Raw genomic sequence first — 11,067 nt, forward strand, 5'->3', positions numbered from 1 at the left:
AAGCCTGTAGGCAAGCCTGTAGGCAAGCCTGTAGGCAAGCCTGTAGGATATTTTCTTAATTAATGATTGATGAGAGAGGGCCTAGCCCCTTGTGGGTGGTGCCATTACTGGGCTAATGGTCCTGGGTTCTGTAAGAGAGCAGGCTGAGCAAGCCATGATGAGCAAGCCAGCGAACATCACACCTCCATGGCCTCAACATCAGCTCCTGCCTCCAGGTTCCTGCCCTGACTTCCTTTGGTGATGAACAGCAATATGGAAGTATAAGCTGAATGAAACCCTTTCCTCCCTAACTTGCTTTTGGTCATGATGTTTTGTCATAGCAATAGTAACACTAACTAACACAGTATCCAAAGCCACATTTCTTTTGCTATAATGTAGACTCAGAGTGATGCTGCAGCATGTTCATTATAGGTGGGTCATACTTTAGAAATCCCTTAACAACAATACTGGTCAAATTTGTGGCAAAAAAAGCAACATATACCATAATATAAATCAGTTAGTGTCAAAATATTTGGTGGCCTTTCTCTGTTGGCAAAGATCCAATGAAGTTACTTTGCTATCAAATGATTAATTATCTTAATAGCTAAACACTTGTGTCAAATCATAACAGTAAGGCTACCTACATGATCCAAATGCTCTGTAACTGGAATGCTGGCTGTTCAACAACAGTCATAGTAAGAAATCATGTGTTGGGCCCAAACGTGGCCTTTACTTTTATCATGGAGGCTGTGTCCATATTTACATTGTACCAGCATTGGGAATACCACATTGGGGGCTGGATTTATCAGCTAGCTGAGTCCTGCAGTCTACTTGGTTGTTCTCTGACATAGGATATAAAGATTTTCAAATGTTGTGCCCATGGATCTGTTAGTCTGCCTTTTCTCTAGAACTGCTTTGCCCGATCATTCTATCTTTTTTCCAACTAGGTCATTAATCAACTAGTTAGGGCCTTTAGGATTGCCCTAATGAATGCTTGAATCTTCACCTATTCTTAGGTTAGCCATATCTTTTTCTATAGCATGTGAGCTGACCACGTGGTACTTGAAGCCACTTCATTGAAGAGATTAATTAAACCACTCTATTTCAAGGCCACCTTTAGATAGTTTGATGGTATAGATATAGCCTATTTGGAGTTCCCAGCCCAACTCATCCATAATCTGTGTTCCAGTAGCTAAAAACTCCATATATGGCCATAGGTAGGCCATGAGGGGTGAGAGCAGGTGAAACAGTAGTCAGTGATATGGGGTGGAACGGTGTGCTAACCCTCTGTCTCAGCAGCTTCCTTCCCCCCTAATTCCCCACAGTTCATGCCGCATCTCAGATATCCTACTTGATCATATTCTGGATTCCTGTCAACCCTCATGACTGGAATGAATGACCATGAAATTTTCGTGAAGTTTTCATGAAATGGTCATGAAATGTTTCCACCAATGACTAATGAAACAACAACAACAATAACAAAGCCAATGTTATTTCCTTGAAAGAGAATTCATGATATCTTCATGAGATTCTTGATGCTTGATGTTTTTATTTAACAATATGCAAAAATGATATCATAAGCTTAAAGTAAAAAAAATCATTATATATATATATACATATACATATATATGTGTATATATACATATACATATATATATGTATATGTATACACACACACACACACACACACACACATATATATATATATATATAATGTATGTTAGAATTCTGGAAGTATACTCATTCAAGGTTGTTATTTATTAAGTTAGTGAATTTCTTTACATAGTTTTCTGACTCTGTCCTTTTCAACTTTTGTTTTCTGTTAACTGGGGCATGATTTTGCTTGTTTGTCTGGATGGCTATTTGCTTTTGTCTGTCCTTTGGGTTTCTGAGCACTGAGGCAGGACTTTAATTTGCAAGGCTGAGAATCCTTGCTCAACAGAGAGGAAAGTAGAGAGCATCTGGGGTTGAAGTGACGTGACTATGTGACAGTTGCTGTTTTTCTCTAGAGAGCCAAAGGAGAAAAAGAAAAAGAAGAAGGAAAAGAAGAGGTGAGCCAGACTTTGCATCAATGCCTCTTTACGCTTGTCTGCCTCTATGTGTTATTTGCACATGGTAACTATACATACTCAACTTTTCCAGCAAGGCAGATGATAAAAATGAAAATAAAAAGGACCCAGAGAAGAAAAAGAAGAAGGAAAAAGAAAAAGAGAAGAAAAAGAAAGAGGAGAAAACCAAAGATAAGAAAGAAGAGTAAGTAGTTTTTTTTATTGAAAACAGACATGAGATTGTAATGCATTGTAGATGTAGGTAAAATTTCCCAAAGCGTAGAAAGAGCTTTATAGCAGAGCGCCTCAGATAAAGCCTTTAAATACTTAAGAACAAACATTTTATATAAGCTGTTATCAAACTTTTTTCTAGGTTCCCTAAAATTAGCAAGTATGAATTTTCCAATTAAAGAATGTTGCAATGTTAGTTAATTCTCACATGCATCGCTGAAGAAACACTTCCCACTAAATATTTAAGTTAGGAATCACTGGGCCCTGAGGATCTCATCAGCCTGTAGAGGCCAAAATTAAAACTTGATAACTTCATTAACATTTTGACAAGTACCCAGAAGCCACAGTTCATCCCAAACGCTGACTCTCGAGGTACTCCTTGTCAAGTAGACAACTGAAGTTTAGACTTTCACAGAAGGAGGGCAAAGTCATATTTGTAAAGCTTTTTAAGGAAAATTCTTTTAGATCAAAAAGAACTTGTTCCCTGAATTTAGTTATACAAAATAACCCATCAAACAATAATTCAGCTATTTGTGCCTCTTCAGAAAGTTGTTGAAGATTTCAATGGGAGAAATATTCTTTAAAATATAGGCTTGGTACCAGAACATTTCAAATGTCCCTTTGATCACACGTTTTATTCCTTTATTCTTTATGCCTACCACGACTCTCAAAGATTATTCCTGCAAACATTTGAGCGAGGACTGTGCTATTGGTGCAGCATTGCCCTTCTTTATGGATGAGATACTGAGTCACAGCTCCTCACTGTCAACAGTATAGTTCAGGTCATTTTGCTTCCAGAAAGGGGAGGGAAGTGATAGAAAAGCCACTGTCCTGTTACCCTTAACCTTACAAAGGTCTGTTGGGAAATCTATAGCTTCCTGTAATTTCTGCCTTTATTTGCACTCCTTAGTTGGGGGATAGAATTGACTGCATCATAATTGGGCAAATATAGGGCTTAAATAAAAGTTGAACATATGGTTCATTGTAAGACGGGTGATTTAACTATCTACTCACCCCTCACTAGCTAACCAGCTTCTTATGGTGAATATAATTATGAAGTTAATCTTCCTAAGTCAAGGGGATTTGTATTATACTACATTAACCATGGCTGGTGGATTTAGCCATATTTGAGATGGTAAATACAAATTTTTTTGTTTCTTAATAACTGTTTCTTAATAACTTTCCTTTTATTTCTAACTGTTGCTAGGGAGAAGAAAGAAGTCGTTGTTATTGATCCTTCAGGAAACATGTACTACAACTGGCTGTTTTGTATCACTTTACCTGTGATGTACAACTGGACGATGGTTATTGCAAGGTTTGAATTTATATTTTGTGTAGACTTCAAAACACTTAGAAGTTTACTGCCAACATAATTTGACCTAGGGCTCTTCAGAGTAAACCACTTTACTCTGCATCAGGTTGCAAAGGGTGGCTGAATTCTTTCTTCCCAGTGTGTTCTCCTGAGGTTAGAATGTCTTTTATTCTTAATGTGCTTGGCCATCAAGTCCGAGGATGGGATGGAGATGAAAATAGAAGGATCCTTTCAAACTTCTTGTCGTTCAGTCATGGCATCTGGATATTGGGAGAAACTATAATTCTTGCGCTAGGAAAAAATAGTACCCATAGCCAAAAACAATGAAGGATGTAGAATCTTGAACATCTTAGTTGTTCAAGAGTAGGAATATTTTCCCTGAAACTTTTTGGGTATAGATAGGGAATACAAACTTTGTGACCAGTGGGCTTCACCCGATGAGATTTGAGTTGTAAGCTATTTTTTTTGTATGTGTTTGTATATGTGTGTGTGTGTGTTGTGTGTGTTTGTGTGTGAATGCATACACACATATGCATATGTATGTGGAGACCAGAGGTCAGTCTTGTGTGTCCTATGGATTCTATCTACCATGCATTTGAGATAGAATCTCTTACTGACCGGAAACTAGCCAGTATATCTGGTCTGGCTGGACAACAAAATGGGGTGGATTGGGGAGGACTGTTCCTCTCTGCATCTCCAGAGCTAGGACGCCAAGCATATGACACCATGGCTGTGTTGTTGTTGATACTGTTGTTAACATGGGTCTGAGGAGAGAATTCAGAGCACCATGTTTGTGCAGCAAGCGCTTTACCAATGGAAGGATCCTTTCAGCGGAGACACTTTATTCTTTGTTGTTGTTGTTTTTCCAGAATGGTTTCTCTGTGTGTAGCCCTGACTGTCCTGGAACTCTCCATTTAGACAAGGCTGACTTTTAACACACAGATCTTCCTGCTCTGCCTCCCCAGTGTTAGGATTAAAGGAGCGTTCCATCATGCCCAGTTAATTCTTATCTGATGTCTATCTAAACCCAACCAGTATTGATGGGAAAGATGTTGGACTTCAGAAGTGTGAGAAAATGAACCGTAACACCCAAAGACGGATTTGGGGAAACTGTGATTGACTGAATGTGTTTTACAGATCGTTCCAGCCTTAGCATATTGTATGTGGCACCATGAAAAATTCCAGAAAGAGGCTTTTGATTCCAATTTGTCTCCGTGTCTTTTATTTATACATTTTTTCTTTTATAGAGCATGTTTTGATGAACTCCAGTCTGATTACCTAGAATACTGGATCATTTGTGATTATGTATCAGATGTAGTCTATCTTGCCGATATGTTTGTACGAACAAGGACAGGTAAGTAAGATCTGTTTTGGGTCTTCTGAAATTTCTTACTTTTATCTCTACCACACAATGACATTTTCCAAACCCTACTGTTCTTCAGGGTAAACTGCTGCAAACACCAGTAACGTGGTTCTACTCATTGGCTTAAGTAATTTCTGATGATCCAGAAAGATGTTACTAGGACACCTTAATTTTTTTCTTTAGCCTTTATTTTTGTTTTATGTGGATGGGTGTTTTGCCTGCATGTATGTCTGTGAACCATGAGCTCCAAGTGCCAGAGAAGGCCAAAAGAGGCTGTCAGATCCCCTGGACCTGGAGTTACAGACTGTTGTGTACTGCTATGTGGGTACTGAGATCTGAACTCATCTGGAAGAGCATCCAGTGCCCTTATCCACTGAGCCATCACTCCATCCTCCTAAGTAACATTGTTCAAGTGGATTGGTGGTTTTCCTTCTTTACCCTATTCATTGGGTTTATGCCAGGCAGAAGAATAGAGAGAATAGAAATATTTAGTCAATATTTGTAATGGGCAATTGCTGCCATACATGGAAAAGCTTAAAAGTACACAAAGAACTGTGTCATTGATTTATAGAAGAGGATTCATAGAAACTTTAGGAAACATAAACTATGTAGTTCATGGTGGTGTATCAGTCAGTAGGAAGTGCCATACAATAGCTCTCTAGCAGAAATGTGTTTAGTAAGCAGGTGTAAGCTCAGTGTTTTTACATTGCGCCCCACTGTTAATGTAACCATTACACACAATGCAGAAGCCTCTAATAATCACAAAGGGATGCTCTCTATGTGTCAGTGCAGTGGTAAGTTGCCAGAGATTCCTTACAGCTCTGGTAGTCACTATGGGAGAAGAAATGAACTCTCTTTGTACTGCTGCAACTCTGGGTTCAACATAAAAGGCCCACAGTAACAGCACAGAAAAGAAGATCCTAAGTGATTAAAGACAGCTTGGAGGACAGGATTAAGAAGGGAAAACATGGTCCAAAGAGCTATTTCTAACTCACACTGAAGGTGAAAAGCATAACCATGCAAAGCAGTGAGATGGCAGGGCAGGCACCCACACTTTTAAGAGTAGGGCTTAGACTCTGCCAAGGAGTCATCTGAGTTATTAAGCTCCAATTTAATCTATTCTGAAGCTACCTGAAGTTAGTGAGACTCCACAGGTTAAGGGCTGGGGCTCATGAGGCTCTCCCTGCCTTCAGATGTCAGTCATGTGACCCAACTTGTGTTTTTGCACAAATAGCTATACATTATGGTTCCCACAATCCCTCTCCAGGATCAGGTATCTTCTATCATAGCATACTAACCCCCAAAACCTACATAGTAGCTTATTCTATTAACAGAGGGCATGATAAATGCTACGGATGAACAGGGAGATGCAGCATCAGAGAGGACCAGTGTGGAACATCTGGAGAGCAAGAGCCTTTGTCCTCATGGAACTGGTTATGGCATCCATCTAACACTCTGCATTTGCTCTCTCACTTGCCTGCTCTCAGCTCACCAGAGTTGATAGTTTTTAATGGAAGGCTTTATCATATGGCAGCAACAGACTGTTAAGTAGCTTGCCAGTCCCTCTTCCTCTCCTGAAAGAAGTGGGGATGGAATTGGGAATCCCAGGCTACTGAACACAGTGTATTTTGTGACCAGCCACCCCTAGGAGCCTAACAAGAGTTGTTGCCTCTGTAGAACAAAGACACCCTTATCATCTAAGGAATTCGAAGCACTCCGGAGTTCTGCAGCAAGAGCTGAAGCCAAGAGCAAATATTAGAACAAAGATACAGCTAGAACTTTGTTTTCTCAGGAAATCATAAAAATTTGAACAGTAATATGTCAGAAATTGAGACCAGGAACCAAATGTGTAACTTACCATATACTAATACTGCAGAATATGAATGCAATTCATCAAAGAAAAAATTTTACCTGGATATGTAAAATCAATCAATCACTTTATTTATCTACTTACTTATCTGTGTATTTCTTTTATGTCAGGAGTCATCTAGGATAGGCTAAGGGTAGCTGGTGGCCTTCTTGGAGGTGGCCCACCATTTTTTTTCATGGTCTATGATGGGTGAGCTCAATATCTAGGCCCCAAAGAGACTTCACCTCAAGATTGCTTCTTGCAGCTGATATGCCTTTCCTGTCATTAAACTAAAGTAATAATCCCTGGGCATTAGCCCACCCTATTGAGCAGATTTTCTGCAGATCATCATAAAGATAAACTTTCATGAATGAATGCTATTTAGATGAATTAATGATTCTATAGAATTCCTGAATTGATTCAAATAATTTCAGGAAGTTTTAAGAGATGGTCTTAGTTGCTTTGCTAGAAAGATATAATAAGTTAAAATCAAGAATAAAATGTGCCCACTCCTCATAATAGTAAGTTACATAGAATGCGAGTTACAGAAGGATGCTGATATTAAGTTCAAAGCAGTGTTTCATTATAATATACTCATTAAAAGATCAAAGCAACAGTTTTGACACGGCCTTGCCTTATCATAGTGCACACCTGTGGATTTATTCTTAGACCTAAATGTTTTTCCTTGAACACAAATTTGTCTCAAGTCTATTTCCTTTTTTAGTGTGACAATGGAGTAATTTTCTAAAGAACTGTTTAGAAAATTTTATAACTAAGAAGGTATAAAAAGGACAGAGAAAAGAAATAAAGTTGTTGGTTGGATGGTTTGGCTTGGGGGCTCTATGCCACCCAGGCACCCATTCACCTACTCATCCATCCATCCACCCATCCATCCATCCATCCATCCACCCATCCATCCATCCATCCATCCATCCATCCATCCATCCATCCAAATGTATATTTTGTCTGTTTGTACATGTATAGGTATATGTGTGTAAGCATGCATGAATACTTTGGAGTTGACTGAGAAGACAGTCAGGCCAGACCAGAGTGTGAGTGTATGAATGTATATGTGTCTGTGTATATTTGCCTGTGTAAAGCATTTTAATTCTTTTCCTTTCCTTCCTCTTTGATTCACAACCTAGCCAGAGAGGCTTCTGGCTGTCTGGACGAGAAGGAACTGATAGCATTTTTTTAAACTAAGCCTCCCCCTCACTGCTATAGGCAACAGGTGTTAATTGCCCAAGAAATCTTTACCACAGGGTAAACAAGAAAGTTTTGGGGCTTTTTTGAAGCTATCAGCAAGCATTCAGTATGGTTAGAGAGCTGGAAGGCCAGGGACCATCAGTCTTTAAAACTACCTCTACATCCAATGCTGTGTCCCACTTCAAATCATTCCAGACCAGGCCGGCTCATGGCACTTTTACACTAAAGAGTATGACTTTTTTTTTTTTTAAATTTCTCCTCCTGTAACAGATTCTTCTATTACCAAATGTAGATTTGATCTTATGGGTTATTGTAGCACTGCAGACATATTTATTGAAAAGTATTTTTATTTTGACCTGAACAAAGCTGATTAAGAGCTACTATAGAAAACAATCACAGTGACACAATGAACAGAAACAGTTCGGCTTGTCTCTCCTCTATTTCAGGTTACCTGGAACAAGGGCTGCTAGTGAAGGATAAGATGAAACTCATAGAGAAGTACAAAGCAAACCTGCAGTTTAAACTTGATGTTCTGTCAGTGGTACCGACTGATCTGCTGTATTTCAAATTTGGGTGGAACTACCCAGAAATCAGGTTAAACCGGCTGTTAAGAATCTCTCGAATGTTCGAGTTCTTCCAGAGGACGGAAACGAGGACCAACTACCCAAACATCTTTAGGATTTCAAACCTCGTGATGTACATTGTGATCATCATCCACTGGAATGCTTGTGTGTACTACTCCATCTCAAAAGCTATTGGGTTTGGGAATGACACGTGGGTCTACCCTGATGTGAACGATCCTGAATTTGGCCGTTTGGCTAGAAAATATGTCTACAGCCTTTATTGGTCTACCTTGACATTGACAACCATCGGCGAAACTCCACCTCCCGTGCTGGATTCTGAGTACGTCTTTGTGGTGGTGGACTTCTTAATCGGAGTTTTAATTTTTGCCACCATTGTCGGTAATATAGGTTCCATGATTTCCAACATGAATGCCGCCCAGGCAGAATTCCAGTCAAGAGTTGATGCTATCAAACAGTACATGAATTTCCGAAATGTGAGCAAAGATATGGAAAAGAGGGTGATTAAATGGTTTGACTACCTGTGGACCAACAAAAAGACCGTCGATGAGAGAGAAGTCCTGAGATACCTCCCTGACAAACTAAGGGCCGAAATCGCCATCAATGTTCACCTAGACACGTTAAAAAAGGTTCGCATCTTTGCTGATTGTGAGGCTGGTTTACTGGTGGAGTTGGTGTTGAAACTACAACCCCAGGTATACAGTCCCGGAGATTACATATGCAAGAAAGGGGATATTGGGCGGGAGATGTACATCATCAAGGAAGGCAAACTTGCGGTGGTGGCAGATGACGGAATCACACAGTTTGTGGTGTTGAGCGACGGCAGCTACTTCGGTGAGATTAGCATTCTTAACATTAAAGGCAGCAAGGCTGGCAACCGAAGAACAGCCAATATCAAGAGCATTGGCTACTCAGACCTGTTCTGCCTCTCCAAAGACGACCTCATGGAAGCTCTTACGGAGTACCCAGATGCCAAAACTATGCTGGAGGAGAAAGGGAGGCAGATCTTAATGAAAGATGGTCTGTTGGATATAAACATTGCGAATTTGGGCAGTGACCCTAAAGACCTGGAAGAGAAGGTCACTCGGATGGAGGGGTCAGTGGACCTCCTGCAAACACGATTTGCCCGCATCTTGGCTGAATATGAGTCGATGCAGCAGAAACTCAAGCAAAGGTTAACCAAGGTAGAGAAATTTCTTAAACCGCTTATCGAAACAGAATTTTCAGCTCTTGAGGAGCCCGGAGGAGAAAGCGAGCCCACAGAGTCTCTACAGGGCTGAAAAGCTGGTCAGTAGCAAAAACTATGCACGCTGTGTGAGCGTTTTGACCAGAGACAACTGAGAATTGGGAGAAAAAGAGTCATCTGGGAAATTTTTCTAGATCGAAAATGTGTGTGAGTACATGACACAAATCCGTTGTGTACTACTGGAACAAAAGTATCATCTTATCCCGGGACTTTTCACAATGGACACTGTGCAAGGACGTGGACTGATTAAAGTGTCGGTGTCAGGATCTGCTTTTCTTCTTTCCCACAGATGCTCCATATATGTGATAATCCGTAAAAGTGAACAAGTTCCTCTCATTTCTGGGGCACTTGCACTGTTGAGGAGTCAAATGTATTCAGTCTAACTGTCTACATTGTGTTCGAGAGAAAGTTATCGGAAGAAGTAGAATACAATAAAGTGAAATTGATTATAATTACAAATCAGAGTAAATATGATTTATTTGAAGATTAAGTAGGGGGTAAGTAGTATCTTGCCGAGCTTCAGGCCATTTTAAGGAGACTAGCCTTGTGGTAATATAAATCTGGGTGATGGAGGGAAACTTCTTATTCACAGAAGCAAAATAAATCATGCTATAAGATAAGAAAATACATATGCATATAAATATGAAAGCGTTTATTGACATTGCAAGACGATGTAGGAAATGTTAAATTTAAACAGATCTCAGAATATTACGGCTTGACAAGTGTGGCTGTTATCTTCCTTTTATGTCTAACCGAATAAGGAAAATAGACAAATGCAATATTGTTGGACGATTAACTAGGTCAAGTATCTATCAGAAAAGGAGGCCTGAATGTTCTCTGAGCCAATACAAAGCTTCTTAGAAAATCAGAATACCATGACTTTAACTCAGTAGCAGAGGGCTTATTAGTGAGTACAAGGCCCTGGGTTCTATTGCTAGAGTAATGGGGGAGGGTGAGGAGGGAGTACAGGGAGAAGGAGGGAAGGGGAAATAATCTATTAATATTATACCTCTGCAGTCATACATTTCCTTCAACATTTTGTGTGGCACCCCTTCAGTATCAGCCCACATATGTTTCCTCACAATAGAGGAAGTGTCTTACTTCTCAAATAAGTATACTATGTATGATATGTAACCTGGTTTCTACCAGAAACGTGTCACCCCCATTATGCTCCTTTTCTTCCTTTTCCTCTTCCTCCTCCTCTTTCTCCTCCTCTTCTTCATCATTTGGTAGTATAGGAACAAGTTCTACA

At 39.8% G+C, this 11,067-nt stretch overlaps 1 protein-coding gene across 1 annotated transcript in view; it reads left to right on the forward strand.

Moving 5' to 3' along the window:
• Cnga1 (cyclic nucleotide gated channel alpha 1) overlaps positions 1–10,274 on the forward strand; it is a 39,530-nt gene extending 29,256 nt beyond the window's left edge. The window contains exons 6-10 of the mRNA XM_028780774.1: positions 1,989–2,030; positions 2,122–2,232; positions 3,466–3,573; positions 4,818–4,924; positions 8,435–10,274. Coding sequence (XP_028636607.1) covers positions 1,989–2,030; positions 2,122–2,232; positions 3,466–3,573; positions 4,818–4,924; positions 8,435–9,849 — 1,783 coding nt within the window. The 3' untranslated portion in view covers positions 9,850–10,274. The remainder of the gene's footprint in view (positions 1–1,988; positions 2,031–2,121; positions 2,233–3,465; positions 3,574–4,817; positions 4,925–8,434) is intronic.
• Positions 10,275–11,067: the final 793 nt, after the last annotated feature.

This window comes from Grammomys surdaster, unplaced genomic scaffold, assembly GCF_004785775.1.
Source record: "Grammomys surdaster isolate TR1022 unplaced genomic scaffold, NIH_TR_1.0 372, whole genome shotgun sequence".
Classification (NCBI taxonomy): Eukaryota; Metazoa; Chordata; class Mammalia; order Rodentia; family Muridae; genus Grammomys; species Grammomys surdaster.